At 26.8% G+C, this 26,912-nt stretch overlaps 1 protein-coding gene across 5 annotated transcripts in view; it reads left to right on the forward strand.

Annotated features, from left to right (window-relative positions):
• The window catches only part of LOC129981957 (cell adhesion molecule Dscam2-like), a 545,016-nt gene that overhangs the window by 412,964 nt on the left and 105,140 nt on the right, over positions 1-26,912 (forward strand). For 4 of the 5 annotated variants that reach the window (XR_008785388.1, XM_056093028.1, XM_056093030.1 and 1 more), the window contains 2 exons: positions 23,456-23,699; positions 24,461-24,559. Coding sequence is in view for 4 of the 5 variants with exons in the window: in XM_056093028.1 (XP_055949003.1) it covers positions 23,456-23,699; positions 24,461-24,559 (343 nt within the window). In the remaining variant the exon portion in view is untranslated. The remainder of the gene's footprint in view (positions 1-23,455; positions 23,700-24,460; positions 24,560-26,912) is intronic. The other variant, XM_056093029.1, reaches the window with a different exon arrangement.

Here is a 26,912-nt window from a genome sequence, read left to right on the forward strand (position 1 = left end):
TGATATATTCTCAATAGGTTCCAGATTAAAACGTTTTTGTAGTTTGATATAATAAGAGGATATATCCATTAATATCATTCTAAATTTTATAACCCACCAATTTGGCGAATTCCAGCTTACAATCCTGAACACATATGATGTATGTATATTAGAATCAATGCAATTAGCCGCTTAATATGAATAATTGCCAGTAAAGTGATTAATATATTTAGGACATTGAGTGATTATTATTCAAGCTAACGGATTGATTGCATTAACCATATCATATACGCATGTACAAAAAATAGAAAAATATATAAATTATTTCTCGCGGTACCATAATTTAATAAATGTATATACTTATAATCTAGAAACACCCCGCCTGAGCAAGAGATAATTAACTCAAAGAATCAAATAATGTAAAATAAAAAAAATGTCTTAAGCAATGGAATAAAATAATAATAGAATTAACAGACATATAAATCGACTTAAATAAAGGAATAAAATATAATAACCCTTTTCTAATTGTTTAATATTGAATGAGAAAAACACATGGAAAAGATTATATGTAAATATACTTATAAAAGTATTAAATAATCAAAATAAGGAAAATGAATTAAAAACGGTACCATGTGAATGTGTGTGTGTATACTCTGAAGAGAAGATAGAAAAAAAAATAAGATAAGATCCGATATTATTTTTTTTATTTTTTACACTCATTGATGTTTTAATAGTAATAAGTCTCAGTTGGATTAGATGTTACATACTTTAGAGATCCTTAGAAGAAATTTATATTGATATTTTGAAATGTGCAGAGAAAAATTAATCTGTGTATCTATTTGTACTGATAATAAATACGTGCTTGTGTTGGAGCTGTATGGAGAGAAGAAATATAAAATTTGGCACATTTTGTTTTGGAAATTGAAATGTATCCATTGGTTTAATTTTAGAAAATTTAATTTATTATATTTTGAAATTCAGAAGTTCTTCTTTGATAATTACTGAAATATCACAACAAAGGAATGATTTTTACATCATTTTAAAATTCTTTTCTTAATTATATCAATGTTTCCTCCATTATTTTTCTATTTTTAATTAATTTTTAAAATAAATTTTCCCGTGTTTCCAACAATAAATTTCATTTTTATAATATATGTTGTAAAATATGAAATAGAGGAAATATTTGTCCAAACAATGAAACTGAAATCGCTTTCAACGTTGCTTTAACATTTATTCTGTTTTTTTTTTTTTTCCGTTATTGATGATCAAATTATGAAGATTCAGCTTATTCTATTCTGAAAGTTAGTATTATTTAAAAAATAATGTAAAATTTTAAAGAAAATTTTAAAATTTTTATTTATACATACAATTAAAAGGTTTGATTTCAAAACCAAGCAGTGGTGAAAAACGATTAAAGTGCAATCATTTTTAAAGTCTGTTATTTTTTTTCCTCTGATGTTATTCTTTTTTTAAAGGCAGAGAAGAAAAATAAAGGAAATGAATAGTCATTCTCTTAATTTTCATCATTAACTGATCTCTCTGAAAAACACAATAAAGTGACTCGTTTAAAATGACATGATTTGTCTATATAAATAGTGTTTTAAAATATTTTTCTAAGGAAGCGATTACATAAAATATTTAATTCAAATTTTTAATTGCCATTAATCCTGGTCAATCAGCATATCGCCAAAGGAGAGTATGTTATCATATAATAAATTCATGATATACAATCTTTTTTCTATTGTGTTGCCATATTTTCGTAAAAGAAATAATAATTGACTTAACCCCTGAACATTAGAATATCTTTACTTCTGAATTCATTTGCAATTCTAGTCTATAATACAATTAGTTTTAAATTTCCTAAAATCATATTAACTTTAGTTCATTAAGATATTTTTAATCATTTACTGATTGCTTTAATTGCTGACATAAATGTACACACATATTTTATTGAGGGAACTAAAAGTGCATTATATTTAAATGTATGAGCAGGATTTCTTTGGCTGTTTAAATAACTCTGTATTTGGTATATAAATATTATTAGAATTAGTAAATTAATATTATAATATAAAATTAATTCAATATTATAATTTGATATATAAATATTTATTATTAATATTTTTGTTATTCATTACTTTATTACATCATTTAATTCATTAAAAATATTTATACTGCATATATGTTGCATTCCTCAATGCAATCGATGCGTTTTTTTTTTATTTATCTATTAATTTTGAAATAAAAGAATAGAAACATTTATGACGGATTCATTGTTTCTGGAAATATATGAAATTAAAAATTGTCGGTAAATATAGAATAACAATGGCCAAAGCAAGTGTGGACCCAAAATAGTTTACAGCAATAACAAGAAAATAGAATAATTATTTTATTATGTAAAATAAAAATAGGAAATTTGTAAGACGCCATATTTAATAATACTGTCACTGAGTTTTATGTTTACTAGTGATAAAAGGTAGTACAGGTTAACTTGCTTTAGTTATCTGTAAATAAAATTTTTGAATATTTGTTCAAAGTAATATGAAATATTAAGATAAATACAAAATGTTTTAGAATTACCAATAGAAAGTAACAGTTTTTCCTTGAGTAATGCGATATTTATTAATTATTTCACATATAATTGTTTCCTAATGTTTAAAGTTTTCTTAGTCATACGACACTGTCATTTACTAGAGTTTTATCTTTCTACTCTGATCCCAAGTTTGAGTCCTATTATTCTATATAGATCTAATCTAATTCAAAGTCGACCTTAGAAAAACCTATTTATCTTTAATCCATTCCATTATCCTAACTGTAGGCATTATCCTCGAGCATTTAGAATAAAAGAAACAACTCACAAACAACGCTCGAAATAAAACAGTACATTCCCATATCTTTTCCAAGATACATGTCAGCTCATTTACAGCCGCCCTTCCTCCTTTATCCACCTGTGCCTGATTCGGACACAAATAAGACACGACTTTTGTTTGGAAATCCCAAAGCCGAGAGCACGCCGCCAGACACGCTGACAACAAGGTTCTAACAAGAGAAAAGGACTTGTCAAGTCATGAATACGATAGAACTCGTGCTCAATTTGCATTTCGACTCCATTGCGTCAGCTGATTTTTGCATGCGTGTCTGCTGGATCGAAAAACGAACCGAAGAATCGGTGAGATTTCCTTCCTATCAGCCCCTCTCTCGTGAAGAGCCTTTGGGACCTCGGGACATATTTTTCCTTCTTTCTTTTTAACTCACTCACCGAGGCAGAAACGTATTTCTTTTCACTCCTGATTCGTTTTTGATGGCGTGTTAAAGTGCTGAGGGTAGAAATGGATGGGAAAAAATGCCTAGATAAACTGTGTTCCAAAGGGAAAGAGCTTTTTGGGAAGGACGCATAAATCGATGATCCAACATCGATCTCTTGTATTTCTTTGAATGTGATTCGGCTGAGTTATGTGATTACACACACTCCATCTACATTTTAGTACGATAAAGTGCGAAAAATGCTGCTATTGATGGACATTTATTATTTACTATCAGCCTTTGGCGACTAGCTGATTTTTTGGGAATATTAGATGCGTTTTATCTGTCTATATATAGAACGCTAACGTACGTGGTATAGAAATCGTTCTTATTATTTACTAGAGGTTTACATATTAGTTTTGGGCTCCATTTAGAGTAGATATCTTGTTCATATTAAACCATATATGCCTTAAATAAAACTGTTTATTTGAATTAGCAATTTAGGTATTGTAAAAGATCTTAGAAAGCGTTTCATTGCATTTACTTTTCAAAAATATCATGTTACATATTTATTTGATTTCATACAGGCAAGTGTTGAAAATTTAATTTTTATACGTTTAATTGGAATGATGGTTAACTTATTTTTTAGTTTGATATTTCGTCAATATGATGGCAACGCGTTGATAAAAGTTAATTTTTTTCCTCATTAAATTGAAATGTGCTCTTGCAGCTTAAATTTTATTTTTATTTTGAGAGAAATAAATTGTTGGAAAATATGATTGAATTATTTTTTTAATTCATTAAAATTAGAAATTTAATTTGTTGGTTAAAACATTAGTATCATTGAAAATATTTTTCTGAACTTCAGTATGATGTAAAAAAAAAAAATTGCTCTGTAATATTTTCGGAAGTAATAGTGGGAAAACGCCATAATTTTGCCTAATTTTTAATTCATTAAAATTCTAATGAAAAATAAGAAAAACTCGCTCCAAGATGCACTCTCGGCTTCAAAGTATACACGTGTCAAATTTGGTAGCTGTAATTCGAACAGTCTGGCCTGTAGAACCCGAAAACACACACACACACGCACGCACGCGCACACATTTAACTTTTTTATAAGTATAGATATAGATCACAAAATGTCAGCAATCAATGTAAACATATCAAAGTACTAAAGTTTCATCAGACTGCTTTATTCAGAGTTTTTACAGTTGCATTTAATTCAACGCTATAATTACTAAAAATGAATGTGAGAATTTTGGCTACTATGTTTTCTATAACAATCATTGAGACCTTGGTAGCTTGGTGTTAAACACTCGTTTTCGAGATCGGAGGCCACCAGGTTCGAGAGCCGATTCAAACGAAGAAATGTCATGTAAGAGGGCATGGTGCATTTGAAATCTATCGGTGTGGTGCGGAAGTCTGAAGAGACCAAACCAGCTCAGGTGTCAGACCATGGCTCAAAATTACGATCCCTTGCCAACATAGCCCTAATGTTAATTTAGAACGGGATTTTAATATAAATAAACTAAACTATTACAATCATTGTCTAAAGAGAATGTGAAAACGATGCAGATTTCTGAATGTCAAATCAGATTCGACGTTGAGCCTCAAATAAAATGTACTAGTTGCAGTACATTTTAATGCAAATGGCGTTATACTGGTCACTTAATATATCATTACATGTTTGAAAATCGGGAATATCTAGATAAGACAAGGATTGCTACAAATACTTGTATTAAAAATATTTCCACATATTATTATAATGCAAGATATCGCCACAAACGATTATAATACAAGGTATTGTCAGAAATGATTGAAGCAAGAACATTTTTAATTTGGAATATTTTTAAAGAAAATGAAATTTTCGACGTGAAATTAAATATAATAGTATAGTATAATAAGAATTAAATATGATAAATAATAAATATATTAATTAATTAAATTAATTAATGGAATAACTTTAGTTAATAAATTAAATAGAATCAGTATGTTATAATAAAAATTGTGCTTTAATAAATATTTCAAAGGCATATATATATATATATATATATATATATATATATATATATAAATAATAAAAATATAATATATAAAATATGTATAAATAAATAGCAAAATGATGATACAATTTTCAAAAGAAGGTAAAAGATTAAAAAACGTGTCAACGCAATGATATAAGCAAGTCAAATGAACATAAATCTTTTTATGTATACTAGATTTAAAATAAAATAACTCGGATTTTGTTTTCAGAACTTCCTTTTATTCTTTGAAGACTTCATAAATATTAGATGCGCGTCAGTATGCAGAGCATTCAGTAATTCTCCTTTCAGCTAAAAGTAATTTTCTTGCATTGTCTGACTCACAACAGCGGAAAACGCGTTTTTGCATTAATCTACAAAAATCATTAAAATTTTAGAAAAAACTCTGTTTGTATCAAATTGGCCTTGCATAACAACTGGGTTTAAATAAATTTCTTTTTTCTATCTTGAATCTCTTTTCTTGGACAAAGAAATCCTCCGCATTATTTAATCCTCGTCGAATAAAAATTAAATGTAAAAACAGAGTTAAGCCGGGATTGCAATGGATTTATAATCACCTTGCAACTGCTTTTATTATAATGATAAAAGAGGTTTTAAAACAGGCGAAAGTAAATCGTAAAAGCAATGTATTTCGTTAGATGATTTAAATACTTTTCCAGTTTAATTTACACAATTATTCTTTTAAATGTTTAATTTACTTATAACTTTTCATTTTTGTTTCAAAAATAAAATGTATCATAGTAATAAAATAATGTATTAAATAATAAAAAAAAGTAAATAACTACAAGTACTTCATTTTATTTCATAATCAATTATATTATTTTTATCACTGTAATAATAATAATCTATTACATGATTCCTTTTAATTTATTATTTTTTTTTATAAATCGTTTTACAAAACTCTATTTTCATGGAGTAGATTAAAAAAAATGTAACTGTAATTATTGTAACACCAATATTAGCTTCATAAGAAAAATATCTTACAGCAGTTACTCAGTAAAATCTGTATAAATGAATATTATTTTGACTTCAAATGATTTCTGCGTGGGTAATATAAAGATTATTAATAAATATTACATAAGAATTGAGCTTAAAATTTCTAAAACCAATATAATAAAGAGAATATTTTATCTGTTCAAATTCTTATATTAAAAACTTTTTTAATGAAAAACTGATATTGTCTTAAGTGGAGATCAAAAATCTTACTCTCTTTCTAAAGAGTTTTTATAAAAATTATTTATACTTACGATACTTTATTGCAAATCAGAAATTTTATGTTTAAACTTACTAACAAAAAAAATTCTTTTTTAACTACTATTTAATATTAGTTATGTATTTATATAACAAAATCGAAAAATCCATACTTCCATTCGATTTAGTAATTTATTGTAACATACATCTTTAAGAAAAAATCATTTTCTTTTAACTTTCAAATTTAATATAGCAATTTTGTGAGATACAAATTTACAGCAAAAAACAAGCAATGAAAGATTCCATGTAAAGGCATTGTGAATGATAAATTAGTCTCAAATTAAAGTCGGTGTTGTGGGTATATGTTGAGAATAGTTCGACATGCTCAGCAACAAGAAAAATACACTTTATTCTACACCAAAGCACAAATATTCAGGCAAAAATGCTTATGAGAAGAGTACAGAAAATCAGCACACGCACACATCCAGTAAACTGTTATTAAATATCTGTAACATCACAAAGCTGTCAGAAAGAACCTGGTAAAGAAAAACTTCGTTCCTGAAATACATGTTTTCCGAATTGTCCACTACTCTCACTTAACTATTTGCTTCAGCCGAACGCGATTGCCGATTCACTACTGACTCAATGACCAACTCAATTCTGACTGATTATAGTTTTGTATCCATAATTTTTATAGTTTACAAGATAGAGCAAAGAAGTTTCTGAAAACTGTTTCGAAACTCGAGTCCTAATAGAGCTATCTCCAAGATTCTTGTTGTTCCCGGAATCTTGAATTTCTTACCAACATTACTAAATATATCGTTAAATAGTTGCAAAATTTACATCATAGGTGGACATATATTCAGTGATGATTACTTATATAAATCTTCCTTCTTCGAGAAGAAGACTAATTGCACTGGAAAGGAATATTACAAATTTGTAACTGTATTAGTCTCTTGAAATAGATATTTTAATTCTAAAGTGAAGAAGAGAATTAAAAAAAAAAAAGATAATGAATGTTTCCTTTCAGATTTAAGAAAATTATTATCTTTTAATTCTAGTTTTTGTTTTAAGATAATTAATTTATAAAATATGTTTATTCATTTGCTAACGAAGAGAGAAAACCAAATTTTAGTAGCTTTGAAAAATTTTTAAGTACTTATCTCATATCATGCATTCATATTTGAATCATTAAACAATGAATAAAGTTTTTAAATTATACAATTTTCAAGATTATAAATGCTATTTAGTGTGTCCATCTACAAGTTAAAAAGACTTCATATGAATTATATTTAATTAAATATCAAAGTTTTATCTGATATATTAAGATTAAGATATTGACTAAACATTTCTATATATCCACATATTCAGAATTCCTTTTATTGTAAAATTCTATTCAATATTTCATAATTTAACACTGCAATATTACTTATCATATATAAACGCAATTTAACCATTTTCTAGGGAATTTTAAAATTTCTAGCAATAGTGTTTATACATATATATTTTGTAAATGATTTATTTAATAGAATAAAAAAAAGATCTTGTTGCATTCATTTATCTTTAATAATTTCACAAACACCTTTATCCAAATAACTATGCGAACATATCCTGCTTTGATAGAAAAACTAAAAATAAAGATGAGCTTCACAACTTTGATTAAATAAAGCGGAGAGGAATATAAAGAGAAGAATTAGTAAACCGCGAAAAATAGAATTCCGTATTTATCTTACTCGCATCCATTAGTATTATTAAACCTTAAATATAAAGAATTTCCAATAAGTCTAAAACGCACTTCTTGAATGACCGTGGTGGATATTAATATATTTGAGTTTACCTTGCACCTTAAATAATTTTTAGTATTTGCTTCTCTCTCAAAATTGAAAATGCCTCGAACAGTGGAATATTTTCCAAGCATTTTTCAGTTATTGAATGATCTGGCAATTCTACTGGTTCTAAATCTGAAGAACAACTCATCAAAGACTGCTAGGAATTGAACTTTCAAAATGATACTGTAAATCAGATGTAGGGGTTTGTTTATGTGAGTAAATTGATACAAACTGCAGAAGAAGATAATTAAATTATCAGTATGATACCATCTATTGAAATATATTTTTAGTCATTAAACTACATTCAAAGATGAAACAAGAATTATTCAAATTAACATTCGAGGACGGTGAGAATAAATTGTGATCAACATTGTGCATGTATTTCTATGCGATTCATTACAACTTTAAATAAATGACATGCCATGAAATAGTTTCCTAAATTGATAGTCCTCACAATGAAGAACAGCACTATATATTTAATTTGCACAGATATTTTATTTAAAAGAAGAGTTGAATTTGTTGCTTATTTATTTTTGAGGCTCCGTGATAAATTGCTCTATAAAATGCAAATCCTTACGAAATTGGTAACTGGCAACTCGACGTTGGCATAATCTGAAAATTGCAATCAAACCAGAGAATGTTGGCAAAATAATACCATCTTATACAAAACGGAGTTTTACGATTTTGGCGTAATCTGAAAATCGCCAAGTAAACTAGGTGGATATAAAAATAAACAAGTAGATGAAATTTGTTATTATCTCTGTTCATCACTCATAAATATTATAAGGCATAGGTTATGTATAACTATGGCATGGCACTAAGCTGTAGCTTGGCACATGAGCGCTCCGTTTTTTTTATTTTTTAAATCAATTCTACAATATTTGATCCATGTGAATAAATTTTCTCTTATGCGCTTAAAAATTTTAAAGAATTTCTCATTGTTCTATTATTTTTCCAACAATGTCTCAATTGGACAAAAATAAAATAGTAAAATTTTTTTAAGTCTGTCTCAATTTTTCATAAGAACAACATTTTAATACTTACATGAAAACCATACTTCCAATAATTTATATAAAAAGTAAATTGATGTTTTTTTTCAATATTTTTAAGTTATCTAATATTAACTATAGTTGGTATCTGATTGGATCATCATTTCAAGGTCACATTACTATCTTTTAAAGTATATATGCGCCAAATTGTAGTCTGTCTTGCGTGTCAATAAACATATTTTCTCATTTATTATCTTCTCTTGTACAAGAGAAGAAATATTATAGTAATCACAAAACTGAAATTAGAGATTTGACTAATCTCCATATTTCAGACTTCTCTGAGACCAAAAAATACGGTTTAGGAATTATGTTTGTGCATCCATCCTTCATCTATATGTTAATGCGATAATCAAAAACAGTTTTATCTTGACAGATGGAGTTTGTTTTATGAACTTGAGACCAAATTTCGGATATCCACAAGCTTCGAACGAATTCCATTCACAGGAATCATATGTTCTCCTGTCCAAGTACAATTGAACACGATAGATAATAAATGTAAGAAACAAAATAAATACAATTTCGTACACAAGGTGCTAAAATGTAGATACGTGTCAAATGTTGAATAAAGTCCGCCTGTTTGTCTGTATTTTTGCATATATTTAAACGCCTTAATTAAACATAATAATAAAGCAAATAAATTAAATTTGGTTTACAATGTTAGCTTCTAAGTTGTAAGTTCATATCAAATTTTGAACCAAATCTGTGGCAGAATTATTTTTCTGCCTCTCTGTAGTTTTGCTTGTCTATAGACGCAATAATATTAAAAAATATAACAATTTGAAAAAAAAATGAAATCTATGTATTTGATTTTGTAATTACATTTGTAGTTTCAAATCAAATTTTGGTTTTAATAAATCATGAAAAATTAATCCAGAGTTTATATTCAGTTTTCGGATACTGGTGATTTCATCTGATGTCAGGGATTAATCAATAAAGATTGGCTCTTGTTTCAGTAAAAATATTAGATTCTGACCAAAGTTTTATAATTCGTAACTATTGTTCGCCAGTGCCATGCAAGGCATTCGTCGTCTTACCTAAAATACAATGCTGCTTGTAGGAAGATACTGATAAAACTTTCATCAGAATTTCCAGGAATGTATTTGGGAGATATCCCTGTTGAATATTAATAGATATGCTTAATATCCAACAACTGTATCTGCATTTCCTGTATCAATTAGTTTTCTTCCATATGCCCTACAAAGTGCATTTTAAATGTTAATAAAATTATTTCTTTTCCATTATTTGTTTGGTAGGAGCTGCTTACCTATTCTTTCATACTATTTTATTCATAGATTTTTAGTACATATGAAATTATTTTTGTGTAATATCAAACTTTAAAAGCCAACTTTTGTATTTAACTCAAACAATACTGATTTAGATATTTGATTATTTATTTATTGTCAACAAAACTGTAAATGAAGTTTTTTTAGTATCTTAATGTAAGCAGAGTGCAATTTTTTTTTAATGCAGGTGTGGAAAATTTCTCTGATTTATGCATTAAGATGCTATGTGTGATATATTTACTTCCGAATAAGCTTAATTTTATTTAGAGAAGGAAAAACTTAAAAAGAAGAAAATGATATACACTTGCTTTTTTCCAAATTTAGTATATTTCTATATATTATTCTTTAGAAACAATTCTCTAATTTAAAGTGATAAATCGCATTGGATATATGCGATATATCCCTTTATTCATATTCATTTTTGGATGGAATTACTTCTGGAATTATTGCAAACAAGACATAAAATGATAAAAAATCATCAAAGAGAAAATAATAAATAATTTCTGAAGGCGAAACGAGAAAAGAACTAAATAAATATGTAAATGCTATACATCCTCTGGGATTATTAATTACATTTCGAATGAGGCGATCACCAGATAAACCATTTTTCTTTCACTTTGCATAGTAAGCATCGACACCTGTTCTAAATCGTGACTGTCTCTTGACAGAAAATTAAAAAAATATATTCATTTCGAGATTGAATAAAAATAATAAATCCGTTGAAAGACCCATGTGTCCTGCCACACAAAAAAGGGATTTTAATTAATTCGTTCAGAATTACTTGGTCAAACAGAGAATATTAAGATCAAAGGATGCATGTCTTTAAGATCTCTCTGATTCATTCTCTTGATACGCATAATTAAAATCATTCTGGGTTACTTCAGGTGCTTTTTAATTCTGCAGTAAGAAGGAAAAAGAAGTTTTCTGAGGAGGATTTCTAGTTTTAGAAACGTAACTGATTGAGATAAATTAATTTTAACATGCCGAGATTTCATTTCTTTCAAAGAAAGAATGCGTTAGTTTGCTTAAACTAGGAGCTTTTGGAATTTGTTCTTTCTTTTTTCTCTTTCTTTCTTGTGAAATGAAACCTTTGATACATAAACTTTATTCTTATATTATGCACATTTTCAGTTTCTTTCTTAGAAAAATTGTTTGAGGCATGTATTAATTAAGTTGAGATGGAATATTTTTATCTGAATAGAATACTCTTTGACAGAACAATGCAAATTCAACAATGTCTTATAAGCACAAATTGTTTGTTATAGACCATTTTGTTGATTTGAGTTTGTTGATATATGATTTAAATATTGAAAAGAATGACATGATATTGGAATCTATAGAAATCATTTTTTATTTTCTATTATAAATTGAAGTTTCTATTCATTTCCAAATTAAATTTTGTCTTTGATATTTCTTAAAAACGTTATGTATTTGCTGTTTGAGAAATCAACATGAAAATAATTAAACAGAAACTATTAAAAATCTAGAATGAGGCATATATCTAAATTTATACCATTGATAATTCTCTAATTTACCAGTTAAGTTTTATAATTAATTTTATTTTTAATTTTTCCCTTCAAAAATTATTCTTATTAATCTATAAACAGAAAATTATTTAATTTAAATTGATTAATTAGCTTTTTATTAATGATATATAAGTTTAATTTCTTAGAAACAATATTTTAAAGGAATACAAATTGGAAATGCTTTGTACAACAGTTATTTTCATAATTATTACGAAATTCATGAATTAATTCTAATTACAATCAATAATTAAAAATGATTTTCAGATTCAGCATTTCTACACATGTGTAATTCATTGATATCATTATGTTTAAAATATTTTATTTAATTATTTAAATTTGATTTGCTTTTAAGCACATTTACTTTAACTGACTTATTTGTTGGTGGCAATAATAGTTTTGTAAATGATTTTTCAGTCCCTTTCAGGTTTTTAGAGTTTTCAAATTTTGGACACTTTTATTTTGTCTGTAAAAAGGCTTTTTTTTATATTTTCAGATCATAATTATCTTATAATAATTAATTATATTAAATTTTATTCTATATATGTCATATGATGGTGAGATTGAGAGTAAACAATAGAAAATAGCGAAAATAAAAATTAAAAAATCTATGTATTAAGCTTGTAAAAGGGCGTTTAATAATTGAATTTAATTAAATTCCTTTTTTTTTCTTTCGTTTCTCAACAACGCTCCCATCAATAAAAGGAAATGCATTTTGAAAATATCTTTCCTTGTTTTTCTGTGCACATAATTTAAAAATGTGAATTACATTATCATTAAACTACATTCTTTTTTATTTTAATTACGAATCAAAATGTAATTAAAAAACCCGCTTAAACGAAAAAGAGAAAAAAAAATAAATAAACATCTGTGTGGATTTCAATGCTTCTATTATAACAATTGCTAATTTAAAACTTCAAATCTTCATAAGTTTCTTAATATATTTCATTCTTTGAAAACTACATGACAGAATTTTATTTTTGAAAAGTCTTAAGTAAAAATTAAAATCAACTTTGATTAAGGACCATTTGTTAAAACATTTTACGATACTAGTTTAAGTTGACAAAAAATAAACATTAATCGGTCTTCAATTTTGAAATATTTTATTGATTAGTTTAATTTAACAGTAATAATATATCATTTTAAAATGTCAAATGGTGGTTTCAGGTTTACTATCTGCTATACGATGATCGATCCATAACTCTACTGAAGTGCCGAGACTAATAAATCTTCTTATATGAAGACTTTACTAATACTTACCATTGTTCATATTCCGTCACATAGAAATTTTCCGTTCACGTTTTACAGCAAGTGAATTCTGTAAAAATAAAATAATAAATTTAATATTTCAAAAATTCACAATAACTTGGCTTTTTCTTTCTTTTTTTTATGAGGAAACAATTTTAATGAATTATTGTTGATGCCCTTAATTATTTCAAAATAAATGAAATAAATCAGACTTTAAAAAAAGTTATATATAATTTTTCAAATTTAGGGACAGGCAAGAATCACTTTGAATGTTTATGAGACGGTTCGCACAATATTTTATAGCAGCAGATAAGAAAGAATCTTAAAATCCTATAATAAAATTCCCAAGTCACATTATTCAGTGGAGATATGACGTTAAACAATTGGTATGATGTCATCAAACCCATAAGATATCTAATTAAAACAGTGATCCCTTTATAATTAAGCGCGGAAAATTTTAAAATAGTATATTATCATAATTAATACAAACAATTTACAAATTTTCAAATCTCTAGTGAATCAGCAAGTTACCAAAAACCCAACTGCAGTATTCGTGGAAGCATGAAACATGTCGAGTTAAATAAAATTTTTTTAAAAATTATATCATCCCTTTATTATTAAGTTAAATTTCTAAGAACATTTATTATTTCAAATTAAATAGCACCAGTGAAGAAAGGTTTCAAAGAGTAGAAAGCATAAGAAAATTTATTTATTTAACTGCTGGAATAAAATTTGTTGATATGGAATTGGGAACATAACGGTTTTTATAAGCCATATAAATCCCTCCTGAATATTTCAAAATTCTTTTGAACACTTTGTGAAACCTTTTGGGTAAATTATGTTTTATTCCATAATTGTGCATGATTGTTTTTGTACTAATTTGGATTAGTTGTCTGAAATCTCCGTATAAGTTTGAGATCTTATTGAAAGTAAGTCTTTATTAATTTTCAAACTTATAGGACTTTTTCTGTGTTTTCCTTAGAAGTCTATAGGAAAAAAATTCAAAGCTCATGAAAGAAGGCAAATTTAGTCACTTTGACAAATTCTGAGAATAAGTAAGATTTCGCAGCTCGCAAGGGAAAAATTGAACTGCGTCTTTTCGCATTCCTGACACCTTTCTATGCAAAAAAGATTTTCTGAATTATTTGTTCCCTTTTTAGATTTCTGTTCATATTTTTTTTCTTGGGCAATTTTCAAAGAAAAAGGTTATTATTATTATTATTTTCGTTTCATAATGGAAAAGCAAACTTGGAAAAACAAGATATGAATTAATAGCAAATAAAAACATTCAAGTTATAGGATTTTTTTGTGAAAATTGATAATTTTCACTCAATATAAACTTTCGTAGAATCTTTTCTATATATATTAATGAATTTTATTATAGAATAAATTGATATTTTCATTAATTTTTACATTTTCAGTAATATTTTATCTGAAAAATCTTCTCATATTTTAAAAGTCCTTCTTCATCTTTTTTTTTTTCAAAAAATGGATTTTGAACAAAAATTCTAAGAACTTTAAAAAATTTAAAGATATAAAACTAAAGTTTTTTTTTATTATACTTAATAAAATAATCAAGTAAGATGTTTAGTAAAATAATCAAAGTAGATTTCAACAGAACTGTAAGCATCTATATAAATAAGAGATCAGAAAGAAATTGGTAAGGGAAGTTAGACATTTTCGATAAGCGGCAGAAGATTAGATGAAGCCCAGTAATAAAATAACGAAGACATTACATTAAGAAAAAAATCTTATCTTCATTAAACAATTATAAAATACATAAAAATGTAAATTTTTCAAATTTTGCTGATAAAATGAATACACAAATCATATTATGTTTGTAGTCTCATTACATACATGTACATGCATTAAAATTACATATGAAGGAAAAAATATGTACCAACAAAATATCAGTTTTAGTTCAGAGAGAAAGTAAGAATTCTGATCTCTCACCGATATTTTCCCCCGAATTTGGCATTATTCGAGGATTTTTTTTTTTTTTCCTTTTCCAAAATTGATTTAGATAATGGAAGATTCATGTTATTAGATTTCGGGTAGTTGAATTATTACTGCTCCTATGCAGAGAAAAATATGCAAATCCAAGACATGGTTGTAAATTTATATAAAAATAAGACAGCAGTTTTAAATCTTGAGATGTAAACAGGAATTTCGAGATCCCAATCAATTCTGACGCAAGCCGAGAAAAATTGAGTTTGGATTGCATCTTATCTGATTTTAATATTTTCTAAAATCTATTCCTTTTATCAGTTAAAAGACTCTCTTATTATTAAAGAAGTCTTTTTATTCCCATCTTAAATAGGCAATCCTATTTTTAAAAAAATAAAGTTTATATAACACACTTGCAAAAATAAAATTATTAAAATATAATTGTCATTTTTTTGTTATATTTATATGTTTATTAGCAATGGAAATGATCTTATTTCTCAAATATTCGTTAATATATGTATTTGCCTATTAAATACCCTATGCGACTAATAGAGAAAAGCGAATAATAGACAACAATCTTTGTCACTGGAATTTTGTTAGCATAAAAGTAGGTTTGACATCAAAAACGAATGCATAGTTTTGACACCTGTTTTCTAATCGATTGAAACAAAAATTGGCGTAGAACTACAGTTGTAGTCAAAGTCGTGCTTTGAGTTATTATGTTTACTTATTTTTGAAAGTACAAAATGATAGATGGGGTCAAACCCTTGATAGAATTGTTACAAATCCATACTAGCTTTGTGAACCAAATTTTATCCATCTAGCTTTTTTTTCTTTCTGCAGTTATCAAGTTAATTTATATTAAGATAGACGAGCAGACAGTCTATCATTGAATGAATTTCGTTGACGATTAGATAGGTATCTACGAATTCAATGTAGATACCATATATCACATTTCATCCATCTAGTTCTTAATGCATTTAAGTCAATCCTATTCACAGACAGATGGACAATCAGACGTAATACCAAATATGTGTTGTTGTTTTTTTATCTCAGTGATATTAAAAAAATGGTGATTCATCAAAATCTGGAGTTCGAATTTTTGACGATTATTATACTTTCTCTTAGTATTCTTCTTATAAGCGAAAATAAAAATGACTTAAAATTGAAAAAAAGCAAGAAAATGGTTAATTTGAAAATTAAATAAAATATTTAAAACATATTTTCCCTTGATGATTGTTGGTATTCAAACTGAGCTTATTCGTTCATTATGGATGTGTTTGTAATATAATATGAGAATTAAAAATAGCAAATTCTTTAAACGGCCATACAACATAGTTTATTTAGCTTGTTAAATAAGTTTTAAAAATCATTTATAAATCCACAAATGTTCCTATTTAGACATGAATGTTCTTGATAAATCAAAATTCAAAACTTTACTAAAATGCATGCAGATTAAGCATAAGTATATTTATATAACGAAAGGAAAATCATGGTGAAAAAAATTTTGTGTACAGTTTATTTATGCAGAATAAAAAGTAATAGTCTACCAAATAACTACGTAAATGATAAAATTATATCCAATCATTATTTTTCCTTTCAAGTTACATGGAATAACTAGAATCGAAAAAAAAATGAATAAAGAGAATAAGAGAAATTCAAAGCAAGAAGATTTAAATATTTCTAAGAAAACATGAAATTCTTATTTAAAATAGCTCGACTGATTTAATATCGCTATTATTCTGAGCTGTCCTTTTTCTTGGCATATTGAAAATTTGTTTTACTTTTTTTTAAAAAATAATAACTTTCTCTAACATGTATTAGTGAATATTGGAAATCCAGCTTAATAGAAACATCCGAGAACAAATATGAAAAATTATTAAAAAAAATGGAAGATAATGATTTTTAAATAAGCGAATTCGATGAAATCTTAAAAATAGGAGAATTTCACTAACTTTTATATTATACATACTCTGAAAAGAAAATTTCTTCTTAAATATTTGAATAAGAATTTTCCCAAATAATTATTATCGGAAATTTAATGCCTTATAACAATATATGAATTTAATATTTGCAGAAAAATGCTTTTAATGCATATAAGCAGAGAAAATGTCTGCATGCGAATTTTATCGGTAGATTAAATTGGATCTTCATTATTATGATTTTGTTTGGAGTAACGAAAAATTTTAAAAGCATTTTAATTATTTAAAAAATGAGTGCTGAAAGGACAACTTCAGATTTTATTTTGCAAAAAAATATTATATTTGTTATTTGATTTATTTTACTTTATTACTAAATGAAATGTATGTTTGTTTAAAAAATAATGCTTATTATAATTTGAATTTCAGATTTATTCTCGGATCTTAAGTAATTTATTTTTTCATTTAACTCTCTCTTTAATATATACTGACTATGTAGATTTAAGGAAATATAACTTTGTAGAATAAAAGACAAAAGGAGGATTACGATAATTTAAATATTAAATTTCAACCTCATTTCATTTAAGCTGATTTTTAGGATATTAGTTTAATGTTCTATACTAGAACTCTGTATCATCACATTGAAGATCTAATATAATTTTGTTCAAAAAAATGGGAAGTAAATTTAATGAAGATGGAAGGGAACAAAAAAATCCTCTCAACAAGGTTTAAGGCAAAGATAGATTCCTATAAATTTAAGTTATTATCTGGCCGCACAATTTGTTCATTTTATAAACAGTCAAAATTAGGGCTTGAAAATCGTTTTACAGCCCCTAACTTCTAAGATGTTGCAGTTATCGAAACACTTTAAATATAAAAGCTATTTGTATTAATAATGCATTAATTTGGATAATTGAATTTATTTTTCTATCTTCAATACTAAGAAAGTTATAACGAAATGAAAATTTCACCCCCACCACCATTTCCACTCTCTTTGTGCTACATGAGCCTTTATGAGTTCGTCCGAGATTCTTAAATTAGTAAAAATATATTCCAAGCCAGTTAAAATCCAAACAAAATTACTCTAGTAATCCTTTTCACAAGATTACGTGGGCAAACTTTTGCACAAAGGATGCTTTTTGGTTCTTGCGACCAAGATCGGTTATGAGCTGAAGAGTCTTGTCATGAGAACCATTGCAATAGTAAGTCTGTCTATAGTAATCTACCTAAAATATTGCCTAACTACACTCATGCCCATAAATTAAGGATAATTCAGAGTCACACGGAAATCAAACTTTGAAATACATATATCACCAGTAAAATGACTACACACATATTCAAAAATCATATGCCAATTGCAGGAAGCCACCATATGACACAGATAGTGCGTCGCAATGACGACAGTGTAAGAGAGTGATGTATAAGGAATACATGCAAATAAGTAAAATTGTTTGCAAGCGCTTTATAATCCTTTCAGTGCAATAACAGCATAGTTATGACACAAAAGACGCATTTGGATGATTGGATGATTTTTTTACGTGGTAGCATTATCAGCCGCCTGGAATGTGAACGTACCTAGCTGGAAGTATCCGAGGAACTTGGAATCGCCCATAGTGTCATCTCCAGGCTTTGGCAATGATTCCAAGATGATGGTAATGTGAGTAAACGTTACAACATAGGTCGCTCCCGAGTTACAACGGCGAATGAGAACCGGTATTTTGCATTTACTGCCAAAAGAAACAGAAGGAGCACATCATCAGAACTGTCTCGTCAGCTCTCTTCAGCCACTGGTACAACAGTTTCATGGCAGATCGTGCACAGATGCTTAGGGCAGATTGGTCTATATGTTCATTAGCCTGTCAGAAGCGTTTCACTTACTACAACTCACTGTCACCTGCGGTTAGCCTGGAGTAGAGAGCAGGAATTGTGGACACAACAACATTGGGGGCTTGTGTAATGTTTTCTGAGGAGTCCAGGTTTAGCTGTCAGTCTGATTCTCGTCGGACTTTCATATGTAGAGCGCCAGGTGCCCGTTACTACCAAGAGAACATCATTGAAGGACGCTGTTACGGTGGTGCAGGATTGCTCGTTTGGGGAGGAATTATTCTGGATTCCAGAACTGACCAGCATGTTCAAATTGAAACCATGACAGGCCAAATCTATCTGGACGTCATTCTGGAACAACATGTACGTTTGTTTCGGGGCACCATGGGCGCAGAATTCGTGTTTAAGGATGACAACACCCGTCCTAGCCTTTAAAATATCATAATTGAATGCCTTCGATCGGAGGATATCACCCATGTGGACTGGCCAGCATTCTCACCGGACTTGAATCCAGTAGAGCATGTGTGGCACATGATTGGCCGACGAGTTTCAACCCGTCAACCACCTCCTACAAGTCTACCGGAACATTGCTTGATGAGTGGTGTAATATTCCCCAAGATCAGATCGATAATTTGATACTCAGCATGCCTAGTCGTTGTACGGACTGTATTGCATCGGCTGGGAGACATACTATGTATTTACCATCATACCAACCATGTAATATGGTTTTTGTAAATAGTTTTTTTTTTTTTTTAATTTGCTCCAGGGAACAAAAAATCGGAATTTTTACTAATAATATCAAACATATAGCATCTTTTTTTGTTCTTTACTTTTTGTTTAATAAATAGTCTTTACAAATAAATCACATTTGTTTTGCTTCTGATTTTATCTTTTCCTCAAATTCAATTGTCCTTAATTTATGGACATGAGTGTGTATGATTACAAATCATTTGTTAAAATGGTAAAGTTTGATAATAAAATACTCCTTAACGAAACTATGCTCATTTGGATCTGTATAAAAATTATTCTAATGGTTTAATGTCTACGTACCACAAGATAACTTATTAACATAAACCTCAGCTGCAATATATTTCAAGGCGGTTTAGGAGCTGGGCATACAGAATTATTTTTTTTTGCCTTATTCATACAAGTTATGAAAGTAAGCTGCATAATTCTATAGCAGAGAATTATATTTGAAGACAATTGAAGACGATGTTGAATATTACTGTAGAGGAAACTTATGATAACACTCTTTACAACATCAACCTGACATTGCATATGAACATTTTATTACAACATTTATTTGTTTGATCCTTTCTAAGCTTCAAATTTGATTTCGATATATTACAAAAAGTATCCATTTGATGTAGCAAATAATAATCTTCATTAGATAATTACCCATGTAATTTAAATATTTTTTTATTTTTATTTTCACTCCTCTCTGTGATGAATTTTTCTTCATTTGGAGTTTATGTTTAAGGGGCTTTTCATTCTATAATTCTAAAGAAATTAAAACTATTTATTAAGGATTAAAACATATTGCAACAATTTACAAAGTAAAGTTGATAAATTTAACAGAAATGAAATCATGAAATATATAATAAACTATTTGCGCAATAGCTAACAGAATATATTCAATCTACTACGCCCAAATCATTTGTCTCTCCTTTGAGGAAGGCATGCCGTGTATCCACATGAAACAGCAACTAGATCTCAAGTCAATGATTTCAACTATACTCCGCGCAACGAATCTCCTGAGCATGCGCAGTCAAAAACTTTTGTGCAAATCTGTTAACCTCTGTATGTGATGAAATAATTTAGCAATCGTAGATCAAAAGTGTAAGTGTTATAGAACAATTTTACAAGTGCAACTAATTGGAAATTTATATCTTTAAATTTTGATAACAATTTTGCATTTAATATTGAATTTTACTTAACTTATATATATATATATATATATATATATATATAATTCTGCTTAATTATCGGCTCTTTTGAATTCTGAGTAAAAATAATAATTAGAGAAATATCAGTATGGAATTCTGTTTCATTTTCACTTTCCGTTAGAATACTGTTATGAATTAAGACATTTCAATTTCAATTTACTTTACAAATATTTATGCTCACATGGTTTTCTATTTGAATTATATGCAATGAAACAACATTATATATATATATATATATATATATATATATATATATATATATATATATATATATATATATATATATATATATATATATATATATATGTGTGTGTGTGTGACTAAATTGCTAAAATTAAATATTCCCCATTTCAAAGCAACAAAGGTTATGTGGGGATGAATCTCTTAATTTTCTACATCATCAGAGGACAAAAACGACTTCTGAATCCCCGTCTTTTTCTGTAGAATTCCATATCACAATAGCAGGAGACGATGTCTGATTTTGGATGCTAACTGAATTGTGGTTCACATGCACGATTGAACAATGGAACCCAGTTTCAAACTTAGAACCTACCTATTCCGAAGCCGATAACCCATCATTAGTTCATAAATATTTAATATTTGGTTGGAATCTTGGCTTACATTCATTTCCAAATATGAGAAGTTAAAAATTATTTCTGCCTTCAATTTTTCATTATCACTTTATATATCTCTGCATTCGGCATTTAAATTTTTATATCCATTTTAAAATTATTTTGATGTAACATAAAAAAATTGATATGTGTTCCAAAGTACTTTAATAATTTAATTAAATTAATAATTTATTTGAAAATGCAAATAAAAATTTAAATTCCATAATTAAATACGACGATTTATTTCTTCAAAATACAGAAATCGGGGAAAAAAATATTTCAGTGTGCTTTATTTTAATTAATTATTGCCTAATATATATTATATATTTTTGGCATTTGGATGAATATATATTATTTTATGTTTAATTTATTGATTAAAATTAAAAAATAAATAGCATTCTGCTAAGCTCTAGGAAAAAAAAAATATGTGTAAAATTTTAAGAAAAACTGTACAGATATTTCGAAAAAATTGTATTATCTTTAAAAAGATATATGCTTGTATAAAACATCCGATGAACTGAAGAATAATGAATATTCTTGGAATTTATCGTTTTCAGTTTCATTCAAAAGTGTCTCATTACAGAAAGTAATCATATAAAAGTAATAGAAATCTTAAAATATACCAATACATTTAAGCAAGTTGGAAATACGAAAAATTATATTTTAAAAAAAGTAAAAAAAAAAATTATTGGAATAGAAATGAAATAGATAATATTTCAACCAAAAAATAATCATTAAAAATATATAAGCTCATATGTCAATTTAAATGGAATTTTATCATTAATTTCAAATTGCATTGGAAAGCGAAATTCAATAAAACCCGAAGGCAGATGGGATTGGGTTGAAAGGAAATATGGCTTCTATTTCAAGAAAATTAAATTATTCTAATATATATTAAAAATGTCCAATAAAACGTTTCAGATTACATGTTAATTCTTATGGATAGGTAGATGAAGTCAATAAAAGAAAATTCATTTCTATGTTCGCCTCAAGATAAAAAAGAAAATGTGTAGCAATTTCGTTTTACTTTTTATCTTCAAATTTTTGCAAAATGCATTTAGTGGATGGATGTAATTATAAAACAATATTTAATCCATAAAAATATGTATAGTTCTCTCTTTGATCAGTGCATTTTGAAGAAATTAAAACATGCATACTTTAACCGATATCATTTCTACAAAACATGATTAGTGATCTATAATAAAATAAGAGTTTGAATACTTATTATCTGAAAAGGAAATGATATTTTTTCTAAATTTATTAAAAATCATTTTTATATAAAAATATAAATTTTAAATTATGTTTCTGTTATGCAAATTATGTATGTTTCTAATTATTTTCAGGTTGTAATGCAGCCGATTTACTGTTGTAATGCTGTTAAATTAGATATTTTTTAATATAAATAACTTACTGAAACTTGTGGCACCTTCTGTCAAGTAAACTTTCAAGTAATGAGATTAAAATTAATCTGAAAAAATCGTAACATACTAATATTTATTAAATAGTCATCTCTATTGTGAAATCAATTTTATAATATTTGGTGATGCTATTATCGAGGAAGTTTTAATTTAATTGCTAAAATATTAAAATACTTTTATTATAATATTTTATGGATGCGGACTATAAACGTTTCATATTATGATATATTTAAGTTTTGAGTACTATTCTTAATTTAAAAGATAATTAAATTTTAATTAAAATGATAATTAACTTAATTTAACCGATTTAATCTCATTATTTATTATTATCTAATTATTAAATAATTAGATGATAACAAAAAATATTTAAGTGTTTAATTTCTGTTTTCCTTTCATATTTTTACAGCAGCAGCCTTCTTTTTTGGAACAAATGACTTATGTTGATGGATATTACGTTGGCTATCGGGAACTTCCTGGTGGTGGCCCATATGTTTACAAAACAGTGAATATCAAACAAGGTCAAACAGATGCTAACTACACTCTAGTAGGATTAAAAAGAGGTACTCAGTACAGCATAGTCGTTCAAGCCTTTAACAGTGAAGGTGCAGGTCCACCCTCGGATGAAATCATTGTACAGACATCAACTATAGGTAAGTATTACTTGGCAGTTTCCTGCTTTAACTCTTTCACTACTGATTCGGCCCAACCAGAAGTGCAAATTTTATCCCAAAAGAACTTTTTTTTTTTTTTTTTTTTATCAAGAAGTACAGGATGAAAAGCGAGAGCATTTATAGCAATAACTGGTTTTCTATCCTACTTTTAAAACAAAGACTGGCCTTTCAGGGTAATATTTGCACGACTGTATGTACCTATAATGATGTAAATTAAAAACAAGCCGAATAATTATTTTGTTCAAGATATCATTGTATTACATACTTACTTGAATTCCTGAATTTACGAAATTAAAAAAACTCGTTATCCTCCTTTCATTAACATAAAAGCAGTTTAGAATGATGCGGTTTTCTAATTAGTCTTGTTTTAAATCCCACGGAAACACAAATTTGCTTGAATTTAACAGTTATAAAAATAATGATTAAAATCAAATTATTTTACTTATTTCTCATGAAATACATTATATATATATTTTTTAATTAACATATTGGATTAAAATGATTGTCAAATGCCATTTATTTAATTTCAAATGCTTAAATTTCAATAAATATCACCAGTAAAGCAATATAAAAACACAAATAATTTTCTTCAATAATAAAAGCGATATCTATGTAATTATAATAAATGTCTTTTAATAAATCTATTATTACCATGTATCAAATATAATATTATATATGATATCTATTAATTATATAATTTGTATAATTATTTACATTTAAAATTTACTATTTTATCTTAGATCCTCCGGCTCCACCTGTTATAAAAGTCGTTGATACTACTGCAACATCAATCAGTTTAAACTGGGATGCGAAATCTACGAATGAAAGACCTATAACTGGTAAAACATTTTTCAAATGTTAGACGTTGCCTTTTTAATGTACTGTAGCTAATAATACAAAATGTATTCTGAAAACTGTAAGTTGTATTTGTGCTATTGCATGTGTTGGACAAATGATTTCTGAAATAACTGTGTTCTCAAAGTTCCGTATTGCATTTTTTTTTAATAAGAATTTATCAATAAGGGCTCAAAATAGTAAAAAACGTTGTCATTTATTTGTAATTTAACTTAAAGGGGAAAAAAACTATTCCATATATAAATTGCATATAACATTCATAAACGTTCAAGGAAATAGGTAGAGATCTCAGCGTAAAACATTTAAGATAGCATATCAGTCTTTCTAAGTAATTTTATTCAGTATTCGTGAAATTTAATTTTGGGGATATATGGTATCATTTTTAAAAATAGCTCATGTAAACTAAGGCATTAATTACATAGGAACAAAAATTAATTCTAACTCATTTTGAAATTTCAACGTACATTTTTAAAAATTATGAACTAAAAAATATTCATATCTAATTTCGTAAGCAATTTTTCATACCCTGAATTCCTTTAGAATTTGTTTGATAACTGCTTCCTGAAACAGATATTAAGTTAAGCATGTTTCACATAGATGGCAGCACATGATTATTCCATAAAAGTTTAAAAAAATGTCAGTATTCGAATTATATTGATTTCATAAGTATTTATAGAATTAATAAAAGTTTACTATAGCAAAATGAGTTCAGAATTTTGAGTTTATTCAAATTTTAAAAAATTGATTATTTTCGACAGTCTTAATGTAATAAATTATTTCCTGTCCAGGATAAAAAAAAAAATGTTCGTTTACAAAATAACGCTCAAATAGTTAACTTTTATGCAATGAAATTAGTCTTTATTTTCGGAAGATTAATGTTGGGCAAGTTTAATTTTATTTGCTGTATTGCTTGATCAAGAAAACCTCCAGATGTTTGTTTATATTTAAAATTATATAACTTTCCTACCATTCTGTATATTTTAATTTCATTACTTTTTTTTTTTTAAATTTCAGGTAATTAATTTATTCTTAAATAAATTCCTAAATGTATTTCTCTATTTATATTAATGCTATTGACAGCATTTTTTTTATCAAAAGAATCTTTTCTGGTAATTTACTTAAGCCTTGAAATGAAATTAGTATTATTTATTTGGTAAGATGAAAATTATCTATATCACACTAAAATTTTATCAGTCTATTAATGAAAGAAATGTTTTTAAATCTATTTTAAGAAGTAATTGTCTGCTGGAGTGGGAGTTAATTTATAGAAATAACTGAATATAATTTAATTAAATATAACGATACTGTTGAGCAAATGAAGTAGGGTTTTCAATATTCTTAGAAGTATTTAAAAACACAATTTCGAATCTAACTATTTTAAAGCAGAAATATCCAGACTTATAAAAATAATGTTGAGTCATTTTTTGTAGAAATACATAGTTTACGATGAGTTCTATTTTTTTAATAATTTGATATGATTTTTAAGAAAATAGTGCTTTTCCATAATTCAAATACCTTTGTTGAAAGAAAATGGAAATATTATTTATTATTAAAATTGCTTCTACCAGAATTAAATTAAAATTTTGAATACCTAGTATTCAGTTATATTTCATTCTTTTTAAAAAATTCTATTCTAATTATTTTTTTCTATAAAAATATGTAAATATTTTACAAAAATATTTTAGCTTATTTTTTTCGTATATATCATTTTAAATATACTTTAAGATTTTTTAAATTAATTTACAATTTAGTGTCACAAAAAATTCTGAAGTAGTTCAGGTCTATAAAATTTATAAAATAATTACCAATGCTGTGAGTTCTTTTTTTTAATTCTGCATCAGTTATTTCATCAGTTTTATTGCAATATTTATACAAACGGATTTGTTCAATGACACTTGAACTGAAAATAAGAGTAATTTCTACAATAAAGCATAGGAAGATTTTGACCATTTGATAACAATTTTTTTTTAAAAGTTGAATATATTATTCCATTTTATTTTGTATTACTTTTTCAATTTCCTACAATTATTTACACTTAGCTTCGGCAAAAATTACCGAAACATATTTAATAATTTATTAGTTTTAGGAATAAGACTAAATTAGAAGTTAGCAATTTTTAAAATTGAGGTTGATGAGATTTGTGCAATTTATTATATTTTTATCGCATGTTTTGACAGAAACATTGAATAAGCAACTGAACACATCATAATGAACAAATGAAACATATTTGATTCTCTGTCTACGATGACAAAGTCCATGAATTTGTTGAAATGAAGGGATTTTCATAGGCAATTATGCATCTTATCATTCTTACATTTAAATCTTATCCATATTTAT

Source organism: Argiope bruennichi, chromosome 8 (genome assembly GCF_947563725.1).
Source record: "Argiope bruennichi chromosome 8, qqArgBrue1.1, whole genome shotgun sequence".
NCBI lineage: Eukaryota > Metazoa > Arthropoda > Arachnida > Araneae > Araneidae > Argiope > Argiope bruennichi.